The 24,640-nt window shown below is 34.4% G+C and overlaps 2 protein-coding genes and 2 long non-coding RNA genes across 10 annotated transcripts; 2 read left to right on the forward strand and 2 right to left on the reverse strand.

The window, feature by feature from the left end:
• Nucleotides 1-277: 277 nt before the first annotated feature.
• On the reverse strand, nucleotides 278-4,917 carry LOC135147016 (uncharacterized). 3 transcript variants are annotated; one of them, XR_010284294.1, is made up of 4 exons: nucleotides 4,578-4,917; nucleotides 4,207-4,270; nucleotides 1,680-2,432; nucleotides 278-1,577 (listed from the first exon to the last, which is right to left on the reverse strand). It is a non-coding gene; the product is annotated as an uncharacterized LOC135147016 (long non-coding RNA). The 3 variants fall into 3 exon arrangements; XR_010284293.1 differs by having other exon boundaries at nucleotides 4,207-4,379; XR_010284292.1 differs by having other exon boundaries at nucleotides 4,207-4,399.
• A 114-nt stretch (nucleotides 4,918-5,031) lies between these two features.
• LOC108226831 (uncharacterized) lies at nucleotides 5,032-12,535 on the reverse strand. Of its 5 annotated transcripts, none has more exons than XM_064079117.1 (15): nucleotides 11,589-12,236; nucleotides 11,422-11,487; nucleotides 11,261-11,317; nucleotides 11,073-11,177; nucleotides 10,442-10,490; nucleotides 9,594-9,711; nucleotides 9,427-9,492; nucleotides 9,266-9,322; nucleotides 7,599-9,182; nucleotides 7,432-7,497; nucleotides 7,271-7,327; nucleotides 7,083-7,187; nucleotides 6,452-6,500; nucleotides 5,878-5,986; nucleotides 5,032-5,710 (listed from the first exon to the last, which is right to left on the reverse strand). In XM_064079117.1, the coding sequence occupies exons 11-15, from the start codon at nucleotides 7,277-7,279 to the stop codon at nucleotides 5,539-5,541; spliced, it is 444 nt and encodes a 147-aa protein (XP_063935187.1). In that variant the 5' UTR covers nucleotides 7,280-7,327; nucleotides 7,432-7,497; nucleotides 7,599-9,182; nucleotides 9,266-9,322; nucleotides 9,427-9,492; nucleotides 9,594-9,711; nucleotides 10,442-10,490; nucleotides 11,073-11,177; nucleotides 11,261-11,317; nucleotides 11,422-11,487; nucleotides 11,589-12,236; the 3' UTR covers nucleotides 5,032-5,538. The 5 variants fall into 5 exon arrangements, with proteins under 5 accessions (XP_063935187.1, XP_063935186.1, XP_063935185.1 ...); XM_064079116.1 differs by having other exon boundaries at nucleotides 7,599-7,716; nucleotides 8,447-8,495; nucleotides 9,078-9,182; nucleotides 9,594-11,177; XM_064079115.1 differs by having other exon boundaries at nucleotides 10,442-11,177; nucleotides 11,589-12,535.
• Nucleotides 12,536-16,324: 3,789 nt separating this feature from the next.
• On the forward strand, nucleotides 16,325-22,265 carry LOC108224989 (uncharacterized). Its single transcript, XM_017399769.2, has 6 exons — nucleotides 16,325-16,648; nucleotides 17,429-17,810; nucleotides 18,132-18,328; nucleotides 19,731-19,875; nucleotides 20,533-20,686; nucleotides 21,810-22,265. The coding sequence occupies exons 1-6, from the start codon at nucleotides 16,599-16,601 to the stop codon at nucleotides 21,830-21,832; spliced, it is 951 nt and encodes a 316-aa protein (XP_017255258.1). The 5' UTR covers nucleotides 16,325-16,598; the 3' UTR covers nucleotides 21,833-22,265.
• A 964-nt stretch (nucleotides 22,266-23,229) lies between these two features.
• On the forward strand, nucleotides 23,230-24,124 carry LOC135147054 (uncharacterized). The gene is made up of 2 exons (XR_010284457.1): nucleotides 23,230-23,328; nucleotides 23,981-24,124. It is a non-coding gene; the product is annotated as an uncharacterized LOC135147054 (long non-coding RNA).
• Nucleotides 24,125-24,640: the final 516 nt, after the last annotated feature.

Consider the following 24,640-nt stretch of genomic DNA (forward strand, 5'->3'; position numbering starts at 1 on the left):
AAGAATATAGAAGACGGGGAAGTATGTGATAACAAAATATTTGATGATGAATAGTCATGTTCCTATTATAATTTTATAAGTTTGCGATTTTTTGTTGATTGAAAGAAAAATTATTGTTCTCTCTTTATAAGAAAACTAGCTTTATAGCCCGTGCGAGGCACGGGCATGTTTTAATTTAATTTATTACAAATTTTCAATGTAAATCGAGAGATAATTTGTTTTTCGAGCATTAGCTTCCTCCAAACCATATAGTATAGTGTCATTTACCATTTCCAAACACAACAAATATGTTCTTATTTTAGAATTGTATTTTCTTTTTGATGATTGAGGACCGCACCTTATACGAATTTTATAAATTTAAACAAAAAAAATATAAGATAAAAGAACTCTCATGTCCAAATAAAAGATTTCTCCAAACACACTCCAAGAAATAAACATAATGAAAATCTATAAAATAATAAAAGTCCAAGCAAACTTACGTGGCATAGAAAATTATAAAACGAAATCCTATTAGAAATTGCCACAAACCAAGAGCAAGATAATAAAATAATAAACCAGCACAAATTGCACCTATAGAAGGCCAACTTCGAATGAAACCTGCTCACAAACAATTCCAACTCACAAGCACAAATATTACGCCAAGGAAAATTACAAATCAATCCGTGTAACCAGAAAATAATGCCTCTGAAATTTAAAACCTCAAAACAACCTCACCACTTAGACAAACAACAATCTCCGAGATCAGACCTTACAAGCCCTTCTGTAAAACCCTCACCAAATAAACAAATCAAGCTTTGATCTTACTGTACCATACCTTACCTGCAGACTACTTTAAGAAATATCAATTCCACGTATATTGGAATAAAAACACCACATATGAATGCCGCCTGAGCCCACACCTCTGCAGAATTTATCCTCAACTAATCCACCCCCATGTGCACCAAATGCCCCCCCTCAACTTATGCATAAACCCCTGTTGGCCAGCAACAAACAACTTTTGACACGAAATTTTACAATAATTTCATGGGGGAGGGGAACCATTACAATATCCTATTAGATAAGATCTCATTTACATTATCATACATTATTTAACATTATAAATTTAACGGGTAAAAACTCGCTGCATATCCGTATCAAGGCAAAAAATTAGTAACGGCGATACAATTAAAATCTGGAGGAGTCTCACAGAAGCCAAACTATAGACCACCTCAAGAGGGCATCAAATTCTCATCCATTCTAATCTTCAAACCTGGTCCTCCTACGAGGTGCTGCTGTTGTGTCCTCGTTCCGTTTTTTCTCCTCACTACTATCCTCCCCATTGTTTGAGGCCTCGGTTACTTCTTCCTTTGCCGGTTTTACACTGACCTTTGGTGTTGCCTGTAATCATGTACAAGTTGCCCGGTAGTGAGAAATCTCCAAATTAAATAGAAGCACTAAACTACTATAGAAAAGTTTATAAACTCAGTTTTTTCTCGGCCGAATAGAAGTTTTATCAAAGCAGTGAAAATAACCACGACAATAGATACAAGCACACCAATTGTAAGTTTTGGTTGCCTTTCTGCTTTTTCAATGAGATCCTTCAAGACAAAGTTTAGAAGCAATATGTTAGTGACAGACAATGTCAGGTATTTTCAACCCGCTGTACTGCAGTACAAAAAAAGATTTGCACGAGCACTTACCAAAATTTTGAATTTGTGATTCTGCAAGACATGAATGTCTGCACTCTGCAGTCTTGTATAGTTGGTCATGATATTACACCTAAAGGAATAAGCCACGAGAAACTACACCTAAAGGAAAAAAGAAATGCAAAACACTAAATAGATTAATTACCTGAAAACATTAAGACTTTTGGAAAGACTGCTTGTTTCTTCCTTGGCCTTCTGTTTCTCTTTCTCAACATCAAATTTTGGCTTCCATGTGGTCTGTCTGTATGATCCTGCAACCTTTTCGTCATTTGCTATCAATATATTATCAAACAATATAACATCTTGAATTTGTTCGAATTTCAATGCCAATAGCAGCAATAGGCTCAAAATCAGGTTTATCGAGCTCAAAGTATGCCGGGTTCATAATTTGCTGAGGCTTCCATATAATAACATCACGTTTAATCTATATACAGCCTCATTTATATAATTCGACCAAAATTGGATACTTAAAAGATTTAAAACATTATCTTGTTTTTACAAAAATCTGAACATCAAAGACAAGGCGTGAAACCTGACGAGCAAGTAGAATATGTTCCTTTATTTGAGGCATTGGCCCGTCTGGAGCGGATACAACCAAGATACCTCCCTCCATTTCCGCTGCTCCAGCAATCATGTTCTACAATTTCAGTATTTCATATACAATTCTTTGCCGTGGTAGCTTTAAATACCTAAGTTATGGAATGGACAATGCCAATGTGCAACAATGCCTTGGTTCTGAGAAAGTACCTAGAGAAGTCATACCAAACTTGATTATGATATTATCCAGCAAGCCTTAAATAAGTGAACTAAGAGCAAGTCCAATGCTAGATGCTATATATCTATTGCTATTGCTATAATATAGCATCAAAAAGCGTTTTTTGGTGCTAAAATAAAACTTGCACTCCAATGCTAAGTTCTATAACTAGTTTCAAATTTAACCAACTCATCAAATTTTACCCAACTTCTACATAGAACCAACTCATTAACTTTTACCTAACTCATTAACTCATTAACTAGTTTCCAATTTCTAGTTATTGATGATGTGGCAACATGGATGGATCCATCCTTGGTTTCAAATATAGAACCAAGGATGCATCTAAGCATGGATGCATCCAAATATAGCATTCCTTTGGAGTTGAGTATTTTTACTTTTGATGCTATAATATAGCAATAGAACCAAGTATAGCATTGCATTGGAGTTGCTCTAATAATGATAAACACAAATGATCGGGAAAACTGGTCATTAGCTATCACTCTGGACCATTTATTCTAGCAGAAGAAGAGTAATCTCAGAGTAGTTCAATAGTTGGTCATTAACTATGCTTTATATTTTACAAAACAATGTGCAGTGTGCTCTACTACACCTATGAGTCGTAGTTATATTTTACCGACCGATATAGAGTCGTAGAGAAACATATAGTTTATAACGAATGAAAGTGTTTTCTATCTAATAAAATGTGAAATATTGAACCTATAGACTCCACATTTTGTTGCTTTCTTGTCTAATTTTGATATATTTATATTCAAAATTTTCAGATATTGTATCCTGTCATCAACACATGAGACTATGAGGGAATATGCCAGAAAATTATTTTAAGAGCAAGACAACTGAATATATATGCCTTCCAAAGTTTTAAAAATATGTACATGGAGAAGAAAGAAACATAAACTGGTCTAAAATTTCTATATAGCTTTCAAAGTTCTACTAAGTGAAGCTTAGCAGATAACTAATTATCTGCAAACACAAACAATAGGACTAAAGGCCAAATATCATGTAGCAAAAAATGATAATAATCTTGATTCTTGAAGTGCAATAGACTATCAGGCAGAAGATTTAACTCTAAAATTGACAAATGCAAGTCTTATCATTTAAACAGTAGGGAGAATGCCATACATAGATGAGATACGAACGACTTAATATAAGTTTGACTAAGTTTTAGGAATATTACATCTGATTATATAGTAGTAAAAACAGAGAGAGAACAGCCAAACAGGACAATACCATTGCAACCATCCAACCTACTACTCTAACCTACATACCAGAATGTCCAAAGGGAGAGCTGGTGCATAGATAAATAATTGGCACGCAAGTCTGCGGACCTCCTGAATGAGGAGCAGACAACTATATTGTTTTGGGGAACGACCGTGCAGGAAATCCACCTCCGTAAGATAGACCAGATGAATCAGTAGATCCGTAATGAGATGGCCCACCCACATTCAAAGACTAATATGCCAATATTATTAACATTCTTTAATCGTGTAGACTTATACACCTGTAGTCAAACTTTAAATATATAGAGTTTGGTTCAAAGGAGAACCACAAGAGGTGTTTGGTGGGATAAAATTTGTAGAACACGATACGAAATAGCTACGTACATTGTTCCCACAATTCTCCTAATCCCATTTATACCTTATCCTAATTGTACAGGATCTAATTAGACATGTCCACTGGAACAAAATCTGTAACAACCATCAACGAAATAAAAAAAAATGCATAATTTAAATAAATAAATAAATAAACCTTGAGCTCTATTTTAGAAGGATGATTAAATCGACAAGTAGCATCATAACCGCACATTCCGGTCCTGAGACAATATAAGCAATTTAGTTCATCGGGACGATCCGGAAAATGCTCTGAATCATCATTATCAACATCATCCTCTTTCTCACTAACTCTCAGTCTGCTCATAGCTTCTGTAGTAACATATAGCAATCTATGTATTGATCACAAGCAAGAAGGATTAACACAAATAATCGAAAACAGCGAAATAACTTTCTACATCAACAATCTTATATTTGTTGAGCAGCCTATCATGGTCCCATTCCTAAGAACTAAGAAGTATATGCATGATTACATGTACTTAAATATAAAGTATGAAAAAGGGAGCTTACAAAATGTCAAGACTCAAGAGGATCGATTGGCTGAAACATTTTATCAAACACCTTGTTCTTCCTCCAAAATGAATAGAATTGGTTGTAAATTAGTGGTGAATCCGATGACAATAATAACACCCGCTAGTCGCCCCTTTCATCTTCTAAAGCTCGCACATCATGGTGCCACACAAACACAAAATGCCCCATAACATAATAGATGCCGAATCAAAACATCAAGATATATCTCGTTTACAGTCCACCAAAGTATTGCACAAGAGATAGGAATAAAGAGGGGATGCGAAGGGTTGTAGGTAGGTGCATCAAACATTCACACAGAATAAGCGTCGACCGAAGAGGTAAAGTTAAAAGACAGAGCAGAGCAGTGTATAATGTACTGTATGCATAAGCAGGGTAAAGGTGTAATTTCACATGATTTAATTGGCTCCTAAAAAACCCATGTTGCAGTATTATATATATAACTAGCGTAAAAGCCCGTGCAAGGCACGGGCATCGTTACATAACTGAATATGTTTCTGATTAAAAAAGGTGTTTCGCTGGTTTTGCTGGTTTGGGTTGTATATTAATCGTATGCCGACCTCTTGTATGAATTTCTATCCGCGAAGAGGGTGCTTCGAGCGAGACCATAATGTCGATCCTTGTAGAGGTCCCATTCTCGATAATTGTAGAGAACTATAAAAAGATTAGCATCAAATTAGATACGTTCATACTTTCTATAACACATAGTATATATCATCCACCCAAGTCTTGAAAGTGTTCTGCATGATTTGTCTCTTTAAAGCATTGTTCAAGTAAGATAGTTAGATTTTAGATGATCTTCGTTCCAAACCCTTATGTACTGACCTTAAAACAATGCCAGAACCCAAGTATAGAAAAAATGAAATCCACATAAGACGACTCATATCTCAAGAGTAAGCATATAAAACACAAACTTATTAGCCACAAAATTCTCGTCCTCAAGTCATACTATAATCTGACATGTTATAATAGTCTGAAATACATATGAAATGTCAAAAAAAATTTGTAACTTGGTGGGGATTGGCTTCAAGGTCCTCCTGGGATCACAGGTCGGTGATATGTATAGAATACATATAAGCACCGCGACTTTCATGGTACAATTTTCTGAGAGCATGCTGTGGGCCAGAAAAAATTATTATTAGAGTCACGAATAAAATAAAAAATAGTAAAAAATTAATTTATTTAAAAGCGTAGTGACTGATGAGCCATAATACATAATATATTTGCATTGATTGTAAGTAATTGGAGAGCTTGGAAGTAATTGGAGAGGTTGGACACATACTTGGCTTCTATGCTTTGAAAGTGAGATATTAAAATTTGTAGTTGTAAGCTCCTTCTTAACCTCTTCAGTTTGTTGCTGTTAACAACCCTCTTCATAAATTCGAAAGTTCCTATAGTCGATAAGAATTTTCAGATATACCGTTTGTTGGACATACCAAAATATACAACTAATGGCAAGACAAGATTTACTCGCACTAAAATTTGTCTCATAAAATCTAAACATGGGGCTCTAAGCTAAATCCTTCTATCTCAGTAGAAAATGGCAATTTATAGTTAAAAGAGATCTCTCAGGTCCATTTGCTTGGCTTTATGATTATTAAGGAACATGGTATACCAATTCTGAGATTTTTTCAAAAATGTGACAGCTCCATGTTTAAGAAATTTAAGACCTTACCATAATAAACACGATAAAAAAATTAAACTTGCTAAGCAAAAATATGATATTGCGATAATTAACTAACTTGTGAAAACATTACAATAATCACCTGACTTTTATCCAACTCATTCAAGTCTTAAATCAAGTCGTTACCTGTACCTGTGCTTTCAATTTATGAAACAAACGATCTGCAACTCACCATATACCAACTTCGTGGTCAGGAGCTCTTCACATGAAAATCCTATTGTCTGCTATTCACTATGTTAGTTATAGTTAGTGTCCTAAAATCTGTACACAATGTAAATAACAATGCAGTTCCATGTTACATCATATCTAGCAAAACAAATCAACTAACAATCAAATTCATATCTCAAATTAAAAGTTTATATATGTAACATACAAGATGAGCAAGTAAGTCACTTTCAGTACTTCCGGTGAATAAATATCTACATCCATAGTTATAAGAAAGAAGTAGATTGTACTCTCTCTATTTGTATAATTTTATTCGTAACTTCTAAAAGTAATTTTTATTAGCGTTTACTTCCCGTGAAAGCAGGAGAACGGAACCTTTTGGCTTCTAAATGAGCTCGAATGATTCTTCTCATTCCAGTCATACTAAATTCAAACCCGATACAATTTATTATTAACATGATCACATCAATCCTAAATGATAGGCCCCAACAGCACAGGTCAACCTAAAAAGACTCTAGAATTTAGTATTGCGACTTAATAGGAAGGAGGAATAAAAAAGATTATTATAACAGGAGCAACCAGCAGTAGTTTAAGAATTATACAAGCCAATTAAAAAGAAATAGCGACAGAAATATAACCTGAAGCGCGGTACGGGCCAAGTCGTTATCTCCATTTGAATAGCCAATTGAGCTGGTTGGAGCCAAGACGCCATTCCATTCCGAGTCATCCACCTCTGTTAATATCTGAAGGTTAGAAACAATACTGTTAGTAACAACATGATAATAGAATGAAACTTATACAAGATGACCAAATGAGATGATTGAACCTGCGCCATCAGTAACCACCTGATCAGCACTAAAAACCCAATTATGCTCTTCTTCTTCTGAATAAAAAATAGACACACGTATATGCTTTAAATAGCCAACACAATATAAGCATAACACAATGACAACATCTGATTCCCAATCTGCAAGAGTAAAATCAAACCTTCACTCTCAATAGGATCTGGATTCAACTCAGCACATTCGCAGAATACACCAAAAAGTATGTCCACTGAGAAGCAGAAGCCAAAAATGATTTTATAAATATAACCAATCAAATTTAATCTAGCAAGAAAACAAAAGAAATCTAGTGGGAAAACATTGAGTACATACATATATTGACTATGATCTTCCGGCACAAGCCTCAACTCAGAATCTTACTTAAGTCTAAGACATCATTAGATTCTGAGTCCGAGCTGTCAGATTCTTCATCGGCGCCTCCGGTATCAATCTTCAAGAAGATATTGCAAATGGAAAAAGTTTACCAAGCAATATAACATGGGAAAAAGAAGGGTTGAAAACAATAAAGTTGGCTAATAGTCTAATACTGCTGGAACTCGTCATATACGATGTAAAATTGCAACATTTCTAACAGACAAAGAATATTACAAATGGCAAATGTCTATCAAGAAAAATATTATAGAGGGAAAAAAGTGTTGTAAGAACTAAGAAATACGTTTAGCCAAAAGTGACCAAAACTGCAGGGACTTTGTCATATATTAGACTGAAAAATGCAACATTTCTAACAAATAAAATCAGCCCTCTGCATTCATGAAAAAATGAAGGAGAATATTCTGAACCATATAATCCAGATTCCTGGACCATAGACTCTGCTCAAATCTCAAACCTCTAACTGGAACATAAGATCTGCTTTTTTGAAATGAAGAGATCTCTCAGGTCCATTTGCTTGGCTTTATGATTATTAAGGAACATGGTATACCAATTCTGAGATTTTTTCAAAAATGTGACAGCTCCATGTTTAAGAAATTTAAGACCTTACCATAATAAACACGATAAAAAAATTAAACTTGCTAAGCAAAAATATGATATTGCGATAATTAACTAACTTGTGAAAACATTACAATAGTCACCTGACTTTTATCCAACTCATTCAAGTCTTAAATCAAGTCGTTACCTGTACCTGTGCTTTCAATTTATGAAACAAACGATCTGCAACTCACCATATACCAACTTCGTGGTCAGGAGCTCTTCACATGAAAATCCTATTGTCTGCTATTCACTATGTTAGTTATAGTTAGTGTCCTAAAATCTGTACACAATGTAAATAACAATGCAGTTCCATGTTACATCATATCTAGCAAAACAAATCAACTAACAATCAAATTCATATCTCAAATTAAAAGTTTATATATGTAACATACAAGATGAGCAAGTAAGTCACTTTCAGTACTTCCGGTGAATAAATATCTACATCCATAGTTATATGAAAGAAGTAGATTGTACTCTCTCTATTTGTATAATTTTATTCGTAACTTCTAAAAGTAATTTTTATTAGCGTTTACTTCCCGTGAAAGCAGGAGAACGGAACCTTTTGGCTTCTAAATGAGCTCGAATGATTCTTCTCATTCCAGTCATACTAAATTCAAACCCGATACAATTTATTATTAACATGATCACATCAATCCTAAATGACAGGCCCCAACAGCACAGGTCAACCTAAAAAGACTCTAGAATTTAGTATTGCGACTTAATAGGAAGGAGGAATAAAAAAGATTATTATAACAGGATCAACCAGCAGTAGTTTAAGAATTATACAAGCCAATTAAAAAGAAATAGCGACAGAAATATAACCTGAAGCGCGGTACGGGCCAAGTCGTTATCTCCATTTGAATAGCCAATTGAGCTGGTTGGAGCCAAGACGCCATTCCATTCCGAGTCATCCACCTCTGTTAATATCTGAAGGTTAGAAACAATACTGTTAGTAACAACATGATAATAGAATGAAACTTATACAAGATGACCAAATGAGATGATTGAACCTGCGCCATCAGTAACCACCTGATCAGCACTAAAAACCCAATTATGCTCTTCTTCTTCTGAATAAAAAATAGACACACGTATATGCTTTAAATAGCCAACACAATATAAGCATAACACAATGACAACATCTGATTCCCAATCTGCAAGAGTAAAATCAAACCTTCACTCTCAATAGGATCTGGATTCAACTCAGCACATTCGCAGAATACACCAAAAAGTATGTCCACTGAGAAGCAGAAGCCAAAAATGATTTTATAAATATAACCAATCAAATTTAATCTAGCAAGAAAACAAAAGAAATCTAGTGGGAAAACATTGAGTACATACATATATTGACTATGATCTTCCGGCACAAGCCTCAACTCAGAATCTTACTTAAGTCTAAGACATCATTAGATTCTGAGTCCGAGCTGTCAGATTCTTCATCGGCGCCTCCGGTATCAATCTTCAAGAAGATATTGCAAATGGAAAAAGTTTACCAAGCAATATAACATGGGAAAAAGAAGGGTTGAAAACAATAAAGTTGGCTAATAGTCTAATACTGCTGGAACTCGTCATATACGATGTAAAATTGCAACATTTCTAACAGACAAAGAATATTACAAATGGCAAATGTCTATCAAGAAAAATATTATAGAGGGAAAAAAGTGTTGTAAGAACTAAGAAATACGTTTAGCCAAAAGTGACCAAAACTGCAGGGACTTTGTCATATATTAGACTGAAAAATGCAACATTTCTAACAAATAAAATCAGCCCTCTGCATTCATGAAAAAATGAAGGAGAATATTCTGAACCATATAATCCAGATTCCTGGACCATAGACTCTGCTCAAATCTCAAACCTCTAACTGGAACATAAGATCTGCTTTTTTGAAATGAAGAGATCTCTCAGGTCCATTTGCTTGGCTTTATGATTATTAAGGAACATGGTATACCAATTCTGAGATTTTTTCAAAAATGTGACAGCTCCATGTTTAAGAAATTTAAGACCTTACCATAATAAACACGATAAAAAAATTAAACTTGCTAAGCAAAAATATGATATTGCGATAATTAACTAACTTGTGAAAACATTACAATAGTCACCTGACTTTTATCCAACTCATTCAAGTCTTAAATCAAGTCGTTACCTGTACCTGTGCTTTCAATTTATGAAACAAACGATCTGCAACTCACCATATACCAACTTCGTGGTCAGGAGCTCTTCACATGAAAATCCTATTGTCTGCTATTCACTATGTTAGTTATAGTTAGTGTCCTAAAATCTGTACACAATGTAAATAACAATGCAGTTCCATGTTACATCATATCTAGCAAAACAAATCAACTAACAATCAAATTCATATCTCAAATTAAAAGTTTATATATGTAACATACAAGATGAGCAAGTAAGTCACTTTCAGTACTTCCGGTGAATAAATATCTACATCCATAGTTATATGAAAGAAGTAGATTGTACTCTCTCTATTTGTATAATTTTATTCGTAACTTCTAAAAGTAATTTTTATTAGCGTTTACTTCCCGTGAAAGCAGGAGAACGGAACCTTTTGGCTTCTAAATGAGCTCGAATGATTCTTCTCATTCCAGTCATACTAAATTCAAACCCGATACAATTTATTATTAACATGATCACATCAATCCTAAATGACAGGCCCCAACAGCACAGGTCAACCTAAAAAGACTCTAGAATTTAGTATTGCGACTTAATAGGAAGGAGGAATAAAAAAGATTATTATAACAGGATCAACCAGCAGTAGTTTAAGAATTATACAAGCCAATTAAAAAGAAATAGCGACAGAAATATAACCTGAAGCGCGGTACGGGCCAAGTCGTTATCTCCATTTGAATAGCCAATTGAGCTGGTTGGAGCCAAGACGCCATTCCATTCCGAGTCATCCACCTCTGTTAATATCTGAAGGTTAGAAACAATACTGTTAGTAACAACATGATAATAGAATGAAACTTATACAAGATGACCAAATGAGATGATTGAACCTGCGCCATCAGTAACCACCTGATCAGCACTAAAAACCCAATTATGCTCTTCTTCTTCTGAATAAAAAATAGACACACGTATATGCTTTAAATAGCCAACACAATATAAGCATAACACAATGACAACATCTGATTCCCAATCTGCAAGAGTAAAATCAAACCTTCACTCTCAATAGGATCTGGATTCAACTCAGCACATTCGCAGAATACACCAAAAAGTATGTCCACTGAGAAGCAGAAGCCAAAAATGATTTTATAAATATAACCAATCAAATTTAATCTAGCAAGAAAACAAAAGAAATCTAGTGGGAAAACATTGAGTACATACATATATTGACTATGATCTTCCGGCACAAGCCTCAACTCAGAATCTTACTTAAGTCTAAGACATCATTAGATTCTGAGTCCGAGCTGTCAGATTCTTCATCGGCGCCTCCGGTATCAATCTTCAAGAAGATATTGCAAATGGAAAAAGTTTACCAAGCAATATAACATGGGAAAAAGAAGGGTTGAAAACAATAAAGTTGGCTAATAGTCTAATACTGCTGGAACTCGTCATATACGATGTATAATTGCAACATTTCTAACAGACAAAGAATATTACAAATGGCAAATGTCTATCAAGAAAAATATTATAGAGGGAAAAAAGTGTTGTAAGAACTAAGAAATACGTTTAGCCAAAAGTGACCAAAACTGCAGGGACTTTGTCATATATTAGACTGAAAAATGCAACATTTTTAACAAATAAAATCAGCCCTCTGCATTCATGAAAAAATGAAGGAGAATATTCTGAACCATATAATCCAGATTCCTGGACCATAGACTCTGCTCAAATCTCAAACCTCTAACTGGAACATAAGATCTGCTTTTTTGAAATGAAGAGATCTCTCAGGTCCATTTGCTTGGCTTTATGATTATTAAGGAACATGGTATACCAATTCTGAGATTTTTTCAAAAATGTGACAGCTCCATGTTTAAGAAACATGTAAAAGGAAAAAAAATAATTTGCTCGGGAAATTGCTGTATTAGGAACATTTACCAATCTTTTCTACATGTCGAACTTGCGTGAGGAAATGACATAATCGGTGGTGGAGGCAGAAATAAATATGAGTTGCACTAAAATAAGCAATAATTTTTTTTATTAACATACAATCAGCTATCCTGCATAGTTCAGAAGTTGCTATGCTATTCTTGAGACTATATACACATGAAATATCATCAGACATAATCAAGGGGCAGAGGAGACGACCATAAACTCCGGTAACAATATGTAAATATGTTAACAAAAATTCAGAATGGCTAATGAGTTTAAGGTTTTTAGACTATTAAAAAAATTTGGGCTAGGCACACACTAAGTAACACCCACTTTCTTTACTTGTACCAACTATTTTGTTTGCTATAATGTATAAAATATATAAAAGAAATTTAAAACTCAGAATACTTGAGAGAACCCTCTCGGTTCTCTATCCCTCCACCCCTGCACCTAATTAAGGTTTTTAAAATAAATCAATTAGTTTGTCATAGACTCCTAGCTAATAAATTCTTGCTACTGGTATTTCTTCCGGTTTATAAGCTTTTCTGATGTCAACTTTTCTCACCTCCTCGGTGAGAGATAAAAAATGGTAATTACTCAGATTTCTTCTCGCGCCCCAGTTCCCAAAAGGATGGTCGAGTTCGGTTTGAGTGTTCATCGATCGGGTGATTATATATGCACTGGGGTGGCAAGGCGAGGTGTAACAAAAACTCAAATTCTATTCATATGCATTTAATCAAACACCATCTAATCATAACTGAATTTCTTTATCATACCAAACTATTGAACATAGTTCACCGATATAGAAAGCATCTGTATAAAAGTCAGTTGTTCAAAATTACGGATCATAACATAAGCCAGCATATAGTAAAAAGAAGCTTTTCAATTTCTTTCACCCAATCAGTATTAGATTCTCCAGACTCGCAAATGCAAATAACACTTTAACAATACAACATAAAAGGAGAATGCTTACTTACGGAGAATCGTAGATAGAAATAACTGCAACACAAGCCACCCACACTCTAATCCTTTATTCCATGTGGCAGCCACGTCAGATTACACCTGAGATCCACTTAAGGTCGGTCACTCATTCTGCACTATAATAGTATCAAATTACCTTCCAAAAGACTATTTTCAACTGGCTGATTATATCGCCTCAATGACCCAGATAATAGTTCCCGGTTTGTAGGCTCTACACCATCTAGATACTATTTGGGCAGAAAGAACCAGAAAGCATGCGTATAAAGATGGCAGTATAGAGATTTTGAGAGATATCAAACATGCATGCTTCTCAATTTTCATCAGAAGTTGGGCAACAATGAAGCTAACATTGTAAGATGATTATATTATTGTAGCAAAGCTAATAATATAATTGGCACAGTATATATATAAACGGGGTAATCGAAACATACAAACACAAATAAGGGCAGAAAAGAATAAAGAGGGAAAGAGAAACCAAAAGGGATACTTCATACTTCACAAGCTTTTTATCATGAAACAAATCCTCGGTTCACTATTAGATGATGCCATATTTCTCGACTAAATGGAGTTCCGAATAGCGATGATGGATACCCTAAGTCGCAAGATCCAATTTCATCACCAACTGTGTTAGTGCGTTTATGTGTCTGTATGCTTCGGTCTCCACGTCCGCCTTCTCAGCCATAATGCTATAGACGGTGGCCGGCAATATAACCCAGGAGGTTGTGTAATACACAGCGGAGGTTGTGTAAATTGTTGGTCGAAGAGGATAGCTGAGGTATATCAAAAGCAGCCGGGTAATATACACATAGAAGAAACTGTTCGAGAGTACAAAGAAAATGAAGAGTTGAGGGCACTGCAGAAATTATGTGAAAACTGAGGGTATATACGTAATTTCACAGGCATTTTCTTTGCTCATTTTGCCCCTGGTTCTCCTTTAATATATAGAAGTAGATAGATAGATTAGTCTTTGTCTTTTTGGTTTAATAAGTCATTTTCCGAATAAGTGAGTCGTATTTTGATATTTAAAGTCTCTGCTGATCGTTTTGTATGACATCTTAATAACAGGAGTCGAAGAAGAGAGTGATGATAGTCTGATGTTTTTCAACTATATGCAAAATTATGTATATGACTCGTTTTAGTGTAGAGGCCATGTGAATGTCCAGACAATGCAGCTTGTTTCAATGCATAATGTCATGTAAATTTCTTAATAATGTGACAAACATTAACGGATTTTGGAAGTCAGGAAAAATATATATTTGTACGCCAATCTATTTTAGGTGTGTAAATTGATGAATTATAAGATAATCTATTTTTATTTTAATTTTATCATGAATTGGATGTCAACAGGATAACCAGGAAGAAGTCACTGGTCTTTCAAGAGACGAGATAAGAGTCATAGTTTGTATGAAATAAAGTGACAATCTTTGATGCATTAACTTGAACTTGTTTGATTTAGAGGTTTATATACATGATCTCATAATAGGTTCCATGTTAGAAATCTACGAGAAATCTCTTAGATATGATAGATTAAATGTTATGGGATACCAAAAGAATTGAGTGCTAAGCCGTACGAGGTAGGAAACTCTCAAGTACGGTTCTAAGGGAAGGAATTGACTGGCCTATTCCGACCGGGGAGGACCGGGGAGAACAAGCCATTCGACAGGGAGATCTGAAATTGTTGAGGCTTGGTTAAAATTGTTAATTATATTGAAAGTTATATCGATCTTGTTCCTCTAATTTTACGAGTCTGGATCGTGTAATAACCCATGTCAAAAATTTTTGAACACTGTATTTAAATTAGGAAAAACATGTGATGAATGTATCTAGATACATTTTAAGTATGGGAACATGTCTTCATCTGTTGATTGATCGGACACTCAAAAAAATTCTGCAATCGCTGGCCTAATACTCCAAAATAAGAGATAGTTAAATTATATGAAGCTTGGATTCGTGCTTCATTTAAATACAATAATCAAGGCCTAAGTACATAAATGATGATGGAAACAAGAAGACGAGTATTTATAAGAGTGCTCGTCTATCATGACTGTATTAAATTAGAATAATCATGGCCATGAAATCAATGAGCCTTTCAATTTCTTAAGAAGACAAACCACTACCACCAAAAAGAATCAAGTTTATTTTTTTAAGTAAAATTTTATGTAAAGAGAATAAAATGAAGGCGATGAGAATTGAATAAATTTTGCAGGAGCTTGAAGCGATGTTAAAATCTTTAAATAAAAATCATATTAACATTGTTATATTGATCTATCAACAAAAGAGGGATATCTGTTTCATGCCTAACAATGAGTCTAATAGACCGGAATACAAGGCGATTTAGGATTTAATTCGAATGCTCGTTATGAACAATAATATATCATAGTGTTTAATAGGGTACATAAACAAGGTGTTATTTCATGCGGATAAAAATAAGGAAAGGCCTTATGATATTTTTTAATAATTTTTGGTTAAAAACTAGATTGTTGAATATGCTTTAATAAAATAGCAAAAAATATAAATGAGAATAGTTAAAAATGATAACATGAGTGATAATTTTTAAGTAAACAACCAGTAGAATAAAACTTGCTTGATTCCGTTATCCTTCGCAATTCCGAAACGTCTTATTTCTAAATAATAAAATAATATCCAGTAATTTTTTGTTCTAATATTGACCATGAAATATATATACTCCCTCCGTCCCACCCATTTCTTATCAAATGGGTTGGGCACGGAGGTTAAGGAATATGTATAAAGTAGTGGAAAAGAGGAAGAAAAGTGGGTAAAGTGGTGGGGCCCATTGATTTTTAATGTATAAAAAGAAGATAGTGGAGTAAAAGTAGTGTGAAAAGGAGAAAAAAAGTGGAGAAGTGGTGGGACCCATTGACTATTTTTGGTAAGTTTTGAAATGTAAAGAATTGGATAGAACAACCAAAAAGAAAAATGTAAAGAAATGGGTGGGACGGAGGGAGTATATATTAGGAAAAAAAACGAAAGAAAGTTGAAAAACGCGGTTTGATATATGGTTAATACGAGCCATGTGTGGGAATAACAGCAGAGGTTACCTGACAAATATTCAACGTTGATGGATGATAATACACGAAACTCGAAGAATATATACATAACCCCAGCAAACTAACAATAAATTAAAATAAATAAATTACACCTATACATACACATATACTTACAACCAAATAACGACCTAACTTCCGCCGAGGCGAGCCCAGCAGCATTTCCCAATCATTTATACACGCAATTTTGGTGTTATCAGATTTCAAAGAAACAACAAAGAAGAAGATTTAATTGAATTAGAATTGGATCGTGATTCGAATGGAGCCTACGTCTTCTCAAACAAAGTCTACAGAAATTGATTGGGACAAGTATTGATTTCATAAACCTTGTTTGTATTCCTTTGTTTTTCTTGTGTTCTTGTTTGTTTTTACGTGAATTGTGCAATTGTGTATATAATTGAATTTACATTTCTCTAGATTATGTTAACTTTTAATTGAGTAGTTTTTTTTAGTCTGTTTTGAATTATTTAAATATGGTGTGATTCGTGGGAATATGATTAAGTTCAACCTAGAATTGTTTTGTTGATTTGTATGTGATATTATCATTTGTGAATAATCAATCTATTTTATTGGTAAGTAATTTCTGTAATGAATTTAGCCGAGTATGATTTTTGTAGTTGGGTGGCCTAATTTATTTTCCTTCGCATAAGAACTTGCATTAGGGTTTCGAGGCAATGTAGCAGCTTCTCGCCTGCATTTCTAGACGAACTAAAGATATGAAGTTGGACTGCTCTTTTTCTATCTTAGCTGGAAACTAGTTCTTAAATTTTCAACACTTTCTTATACATTTATGCACAGTATTCAACTCCTGTTAATCCCATATCAAGGTGCTGTTGGGATAATGATTAATGGGATATCAACCAGGTTAATCTAATTCTAATTCCCTGTCCAATTCCCATCAAAGCAGTTGATATCCCTTATCCACCTCCTCCCCCGAGATATTGCAGGAATTATCTTCTTGTGCACGTTTCTTATGTTATTTTGTTTAAACTTCTCATTTCATTTTATCTGCAACAGTCTGAGCTTGGTGTTGCCCTTTTTAACTTTTCAATCTTTAAGTTCTTACATGATTTCCTTGTCATCGTGCAGGCTTGATAAAACTAAGTTTTATGTCGTAGGAGCTGGGATCTTTTCTGGTCTTACGGTTGCTCTATATCCTATCTCTGTTGTAAAGACTAGGCTGCAGATTGTGACAAAGGATTCTGTTGAGAGGAATGCGTTCTCTGTTGTCAGAGGCCTTTTGAAAGCGGAAGGTGTTCCTGGTTTGTACAGAGGTTTTGGAACAGTAATTACTGGTGCTGTGCCCGCCAGGATTATATTTCTTACTGCATTAGAGACAACAAAAGCAGCTGCGTTTAAGATGGTTGAACCATTCAAAGTATCAGAACCTACTCAAGCAGCCATTGCAAATGGAGTAGCTGGCATGACTGCATCACTTTTTGCTCAGGCTGTATTTGTTCCTATTGACGTGGTATGTTGTCCGTTATCTTGATGAAAATTGTCTCTAGAAATTTTTTGGGTTTGTTGTGAGAGACTTTTAGCGTCTCCTAATTAAGATTACCTATAAAACATTCAATTAAGGATATTTAGATTGAAATGTAGATTAACGAACACTTCTTCTCTCTGGAATGAGGGATTATACTATTCTTTTTCTTTCCGTTTTCTTATCTGAAGGCTAAATGAGATTTACCCTATTTGCTAAAGATCATATATGCTTTGTATAATTCTCTTTTCTGATCTTTGAGAAGTTTTAGATTTGGTTGGTATCTTTATTTGTTACTTCTTTCATCAGGTTAGTCAAAGATTGATGGTCCAAGGTTACGCAGGTCACACAAGCTATAATGGAGGGCTGGATGTTGCTCGCAAAATTCTAAAATCAGATGGAATTAGAGGATTTTATAGAGGTTTTGGTCTCTCAGTTATGACATATTCCCCATCTAGTGCTGTATGGTGGGCAAGTTATGGTTCAAGTCAACGTGTTATCTGGAGGTGAGACGATTGTCTGTCTTTCATTATTTTGATGTGTTGTAATGCTTTTCTTATACTTAAATTTGGCCGATAAAGTGGTTGTCTTTTCCTTTTGCCTTTTAGTATTAGACTGCTTAAAAGACCCAACTAAGCTACAAATAAGATAGCCTTTTCTTGATTACTAATAAGGGCAGTGACGCAGTACGGAAGTGTAGGAAAAACAAGCATTTATTCTAAAAGGACTCTTACACGGGAAATCCTTGAAACACCAAGACAGCCCTTGAATCCACAAGAAAATATAAAGAGAATATTCTTTATGGTTTTTAATTCAATCAAAGATCTTTAACTATTACATCATTATGTTGTTTATTTAGGGATGTAAAACCGTAGAATAAAATAAAAACAAATCCCAATTAAATCAAATATCAAATATTAATAAAAACAACAGACATGGGCATGCAGCTTCAAATATGGTCACACGCCATATCTAGTCTTCAATCTTTCACTACTGTGAGTCTGATGTTTTCCTGATTTGGCATGATTCTGCAGTATTCCTAGGCATAGGCATGATCATGCAATCACGAGAAAGCCTTTATTTTTATTTATACAATTTAGATACACGCTGAAAACTCTCCCACTTCAGGCAAGAGCACTGAGACTGAAAATTTGGACCATGTGGATTATTGACACTTGCCTGGTGATCATTATTACATTATTTCCTAGATTAATCTTTTCCTAGGTTCAGCGCTTTTACTAAAGCTCTAGATGTTTTCAACAGAAACATGATAAAAGTCGTCTTACTGATCAGTTACAAATGATGTCTCGAGCTTTGGAAATCCTGCAACAATTTAATGGGTGTTTCTTTCATATGTTATAAAATTTGTATGTTTTCCATTCCAAAAATTTTGGGTAGTCTAGTTTACATGAGTAATAATTTGAGTTTTGGTTATCCTGGATTGGTCCCAAGTCTGTGCTTTTAGCTGGGACCGTTAAGGCTTTGATCTATATAAAATTCTAATAAACCTAGTTAACATATATCAGAAGTTGATCAATAATTAGTAACTACACCCAATTTTCAAGATTTTTAATACTTTTGAACTTTCCATATATAGCATTTCCTTAAATAAGACTGAACCTTATAACATTCTGGTTACATGAGGTTGCTCATTATTTCTTTTAATAAAGTCCCTTAGAGGGCTTATTTGAGCCACGATTCATGCCTCATCCTTTCATTTTGTTTTCGAGATATATCTTCCGATTTTATCCTTTTTCTCGTTGCAATATTGCTATCAAGAAGCATAAATCATGGTTGTTAATGAGGCGGGATTGATGTTTATTCACCTATCCTGGATTCTCCCAGGTATATTATAATCAATGTTTTTGCAACTCAATCTTTACTATGCCATTTGAATTTACTGAGCAGGTTATTAGGTCATGGCACCGAGAGTGAAGAGCCCTCTCCGAGTGAGTCGACATTAGTACTAGTCCAGGGTGCTGGAGGGATTATTGCTGGTGCTGCAGCATCTTGCATTACAACTCCACTGGATACCATCAAGACCCGGTTGCAGGTATAACTAGCTATCATCATTTATTTTCTTCTCATTATTTGTATTCCTTTTGGTGCATCTATTTACTGTAAACTTGAATATCTGTACTTCTCCGCATTTTGAATATTGTATGTTCAATAGTGCCATTTTGTACTTCAGAATGATGTAATATCAACTGGTTCTAAATATTAATCAATACAAGTATGAAACGCTCACATCCCTGTTTCCTTCTAGGCAGTAAATATTATTGTTTAGTACAAATTGGAACTTCTGGAGTAAACTTTAGACTAACAGATTACAAGCTAATTTCAGTATTTTAATGTGTTCAGAGGTTCTTGCAAATAATATTTTTTCGATTTTTTTGTCTTGTATAAAAATATAAGATCAACATTTTTATACAAAAATAAAAAATAAAGAATATCATTTACAATTTCCTCCTCCAAGCGCATTGAAATGCTTAGAAAAAGTCGGAGCGCCATTCTTTTTGGGACGGAGGTAGTACGAATTAGATAGTTCTTTGTCATTTTCTCAGATATACGGCCCTTACACGAAGGAAGGAAAAATTGTTTTTAAGCATGTCATGCTCTCCCTGAATCTGTATACTTACACTTATATTTCTGGTTTCTATGCCGCCTCTCATATTGGTTTAGAAATAATCTTTTCCTTTTTACATTGTAGGTGATGGGACATGAAAAGAGACCCACTACAAGACAAGTAGTAAGAAGATTGATTGCTGATGATGGTTGGCAAGGATTCTACAGAGGACTAGGTCCAAGGTTTTTTAGCATGTCAGCATGGGGAACCTCAATGATACTTGCCTATGAATTTCTAAGTATTGACTGTTTTTCCCTCTTCTCTTCTTCATGATCTTTATATGGTTTAGCTACTTCATGCTAAAGTTTTCCAGACAGTCCCTAGAGTTTTTGCGACATGAGCTAGATGGATATGTGGTACCATTAGAGCAGTTTTTTCTTCCAATTATTTTGTGAGACTTTCCATCATACGACCATCATCTTGTACACAGTGACAACTGAAAGAGGCAACAAACTAGAACCTCTTGGCCCGATCAGTCCCTTTAGGCCCAGTAGAAATGGAGTTTCAGATAGTAGATAAAATTAGCATTTAATTAGGTTCCTAGTGTCCTTATGCAGTAAGACAGGCATTTCTTTGTGTTGCGGCTCATTACCTGTGCTTAAAAAGCTCACTTGTTTTATTGGTAACTGGTGAGCTTGCTGGTTTCGCTGATGGGCCATCAAATTTTTGATTTGACTAGTCTATTAATGGACAAGAGAGGAATTTGCATGATGGAATGGACATCTCTATTCTGAACGTCATTGATAGTGTGTGAAGAAACTCTACTTAGAGAGAGGTGATATTGAGCATACTTTAGGGTATTGGTAAGAAATGAAAACTCTGGTCAATGCAACTTGCAAACTAGGCCAATAGACGATTAATTAACTTTTCTGCACTTAAATGATAAGAGTGAAGTAGGGAGGGTGATATAGAGCATACATTAGGGTGGTGGTATGAGGGTCAATGCAACTGGAAAACTAGGCCACTAGATGATTAGTCAACAGCCTACACTGTCACTTTGTTTAAACATTTTAGACTGTTTCTGACTGTTGCTATGATTGTTAATGTTTTATCATAACATGTATAGTGTACCACCAAGTGTAGACATTTAATTATCTTGCAAATGATATGCTATATGAGGTATCATTTACCATCTCTTTGATCTATTTTAGAATTGAAGTGAGGATGCTATGCTTGTAGTAGGCTAGTAACTGGTTATAAAAGCAATGGCTTAGTTGTAATGATTGTATAGGATAGGAAACTGTGTTTCTTACTTCTTATGAGGTAACATGCTTATGTTACAACTATCATCTGCAGAATTATTTTTAAGCAGAGCAACTACAGTATTTTCTGTTGGATTGACTTTTCATTTTGATGTGCAGAACGATCTTGTACGAAAGAATAATGAACTCATCATCAGCAATGATGACAACAACCATGTTATTCTTTGTGCTTGCGAGAACGACTTTTCCCTCCATAGATAGATTAAAGAATTTGAGAAAGATAGTAAAGATCCCTGTATCGGTATGCACAGATTATATTCATCTCTATTCTTATATAGAATTGACGTCGGTGAAACAACAGTCAGGTATTAATTCGACTGCTGTGATTCTGGAACACGTTCACCTACTGGTAACCCGTCATATAATCAGTTATCATTCTTTTAGCTGGATTCAGCAATTCTTTTCTTGATGTAGTATGATTACGTAAAGTTGTAATAAAGAATAGCATTGAATGAGTCAACTGACTTGTTCTCTTGTGCTTTCACCCATACACACAAACCTGATCAAAGTACAACATGGTGAAACTTTTTATCAAAATAATTTGTTGATGTATCATTTCTCTCTGACTTCTCTCGTATATCCCCATTATTGTTAAGTCATCAGTGTCAGGTTGCGAGCAGTAAATCTACCATCCTGTAGGATCTTACATCTACAACTTTCCTGGAAAGATCTGAGCAACAGGATGACTGGTATGTGTAGGCATGGTATTGGGGGCGAGGGTTTTAGGTTCAGGTAGAGTGGACATGGCTTGCTGAATGACCAGTCTGATTATCACTTTATCAGCATGTTGATTTGATATCATCACTTAGGTGGTGTTTGGCTACGGCTTTTAAGCCGACTTCTAGCTTATAAGCCAACTTCTACTTCTTGCGGAGTGTTTGTGTAAAGAAGTTAGAAGCACTTCTGGCGACTTATAAGCTGAAATTTTGGAAGTTAGAAATGCTAGCTTTTTTTCTTGACTTATTTTTTTTCGAAATTTAACTTCACAACAATGTGTAGGATCATTCTAAAAGATAGTTTATGATATTTTATTATTATTTTAGCAATTTTTATACCTAATAAGTCGTGAATTTTAATGAATTTATCCAAACACTTAAATAGCTTATAAGTCCAAACCAACTTATCACTTATAATCCACTTCTTTACTTTAAGCAATAAGTCGCTTCTTTTAAGCCCAACCAAACGGCCCCTTAGATTCCAGTATTTGTGATATAGTATACACTTTGCACACCAAATGATTTAGCCCGGGCCAAATTTACAGGATTTGATGATTTTCGTTAGTGTTGACCGTCAGTGATACTGTGTTGGTCAACAATAGACTTTTTGAGCATTTAAATAATTTTTTAACGTGAAAAAAAGCTTCAATCTTCCTCCTTCCAAACAATAAAAATGGGTCTCGAGATCAGAAAATCGTGTATTTTTATTGTTTTGGCTATCCAATTTTCGATTTCTACGGCTCTGATTTCATCTCCGGACGTCAATCCCCCCTATCCTAAAGCCTTCTCTTTTTGTTGACATAAATTGGCTTGCTTCTGAGAGTTTGGTGGTGAAGAGAAAATGGGAATATGCATGGGAAAATCTGCAAAATGTGCTCATGCTTCTTCTAATCAGTTCATGGGTATGTCTCTTCTTGATTTTTGATATTTCTTACGTGAACAATATGATATGGTATGCTTTTCTATTATAATTATTTACAATATTCTTTCTTTTTCTCATGATTTTGAGTGGAATTGCGAAAGGTGTTGATTTTAATCTTGTTTGTTTGTTTGTGTGTATTTGTTTGTTTGTTTAATCCATGTGTTTTGTTTGGTTTTTGGTGTTTTTGGCGATTTTTCGTGTTACATGTGATACGCTTCGTTGTTCGCTTCGCATACGACGAGACAACTTGATCGATAGCATAGCGGTGGTGGCGGATGGTGGCGGTGACGGCGGTTTCAGGACGGGATCCGGTTTCAGAAAGGAAAGTGCGTTAATTGTGCCTTAATTGAAGGCGGTAATTGTGCCTCGTTAATTATGCCTCTTTATTGAGGGCGTAAATTGTGCCTCAATTATTGAGGGCGTAAATTGTGCCTATTTATTGAGGGCGTTAATCAGGCCTTATTTGAGGGCGTTAATTGTGTCTTAATTAAGGATATTAATATTTTATTATTATGCCTTAATTAAGAACTTAATTGTCTCAATCATGAGTTATCATGATTGTGGGAATATTTTGATGTAATCTGTTAAATATATCGACTTATATTCTTTTGTTTCTCTTGTTTTATTTTCAGGATTCTTGGAAGAAGGCCGGTTTTCTTTTCGGACATTAAAGTTTTATTGTCTAAATTTCCCCGGTCATCTTGCATGTCCGACGGTTAGATAATAAGCTTTCTTGAATGAAAGAATTATCACGGTGAATTGCCGATTCTCGTTGAGATTTATTCTCATTTTCAAAAAAAAAAAAAAAAAAAAATTTTTTAACGTAATCAGAAATAATGAAGACTTAATTTGATAGCTATAAGCCTATAATGACTATCTATGTATTTTAAGTAAACTTAACTAATTTGGCATTTTCGATATTATTGAAAACTTTTACTTTGTAACAAAAATACATGGTTGCCGAAAATATATTAATGTTGTTTAAATAATGAGATTTAAGCCGGTTAATAAAAATAATAATAAGATTTCAATACATTTTCATATTGTATTTGAACAAAAAGTAATAAGATATGAAATTAATATATTTGAATTAACATATTTTTAAATTATTGATTCTAATTAATTTAAAATTTAAAATATTAAATTCCTCATAACTGAAACCTATCCTTTAAAAAACTATATCTTGTGAATTTATGACATGAATTTCAAAATATATTTTCTTTTTTTTTTTTTTGAAAGCTCAAAATATATTTTCTTAATCAAACGGAATAAAAAGTTCCATACCCAACATC

This window comes from Daucus carota, chromosome 6 (genome assembly GCF_001625215.2).
Source record: "Daucus carota subsp. sativus chromosome 6, DH1 v3.0, whole genome shotgun sequence".
NCBI lineage: Eukaryota > Viridiplantae > Streptophyta > Magnoliopsida > Apiales > Apiaceae > Daucus > Daucus carota.

Coding starts and splice junctions, on each gene's coding strand:
- LOC108226831 (XM_064079115.1), bottom strand. Junction 6,501..7,082: donor TGGCCCGTACCGCGCTTCAG/GTTATATTTCTG, acceptor AGTGAATAGCAG/ACAATAGGATTTTCATGTGA. Junction 5,987..6,451: donor GACCACGAAGTTGGTATATG/GTGAGTTGCAGA, acceptor TATCGACTATAG/GAACTTTCGAATTTATGAAG.
- LOC108224989 (XM_017399769.2), top strand. CDS start 16,599: ATGGAGCCTACGTCTTCTCAAACAAAGTCTACAGAAATTGATTGGGAC. Junction 16,649..17,428: donor ACAGAAATTGATTGGGACAA/GTATTGATTTCA, acceptor GTCATCGTGCAG/GCTTGATAAAACTAAGTTTT. Junction 18,329..19,730: donor AGTCAACGTGTTATCTGGAG/GTGAGACGATTG, acceptor TTTACTGAGCAG/GTTATTAGGTCATGGCACCG.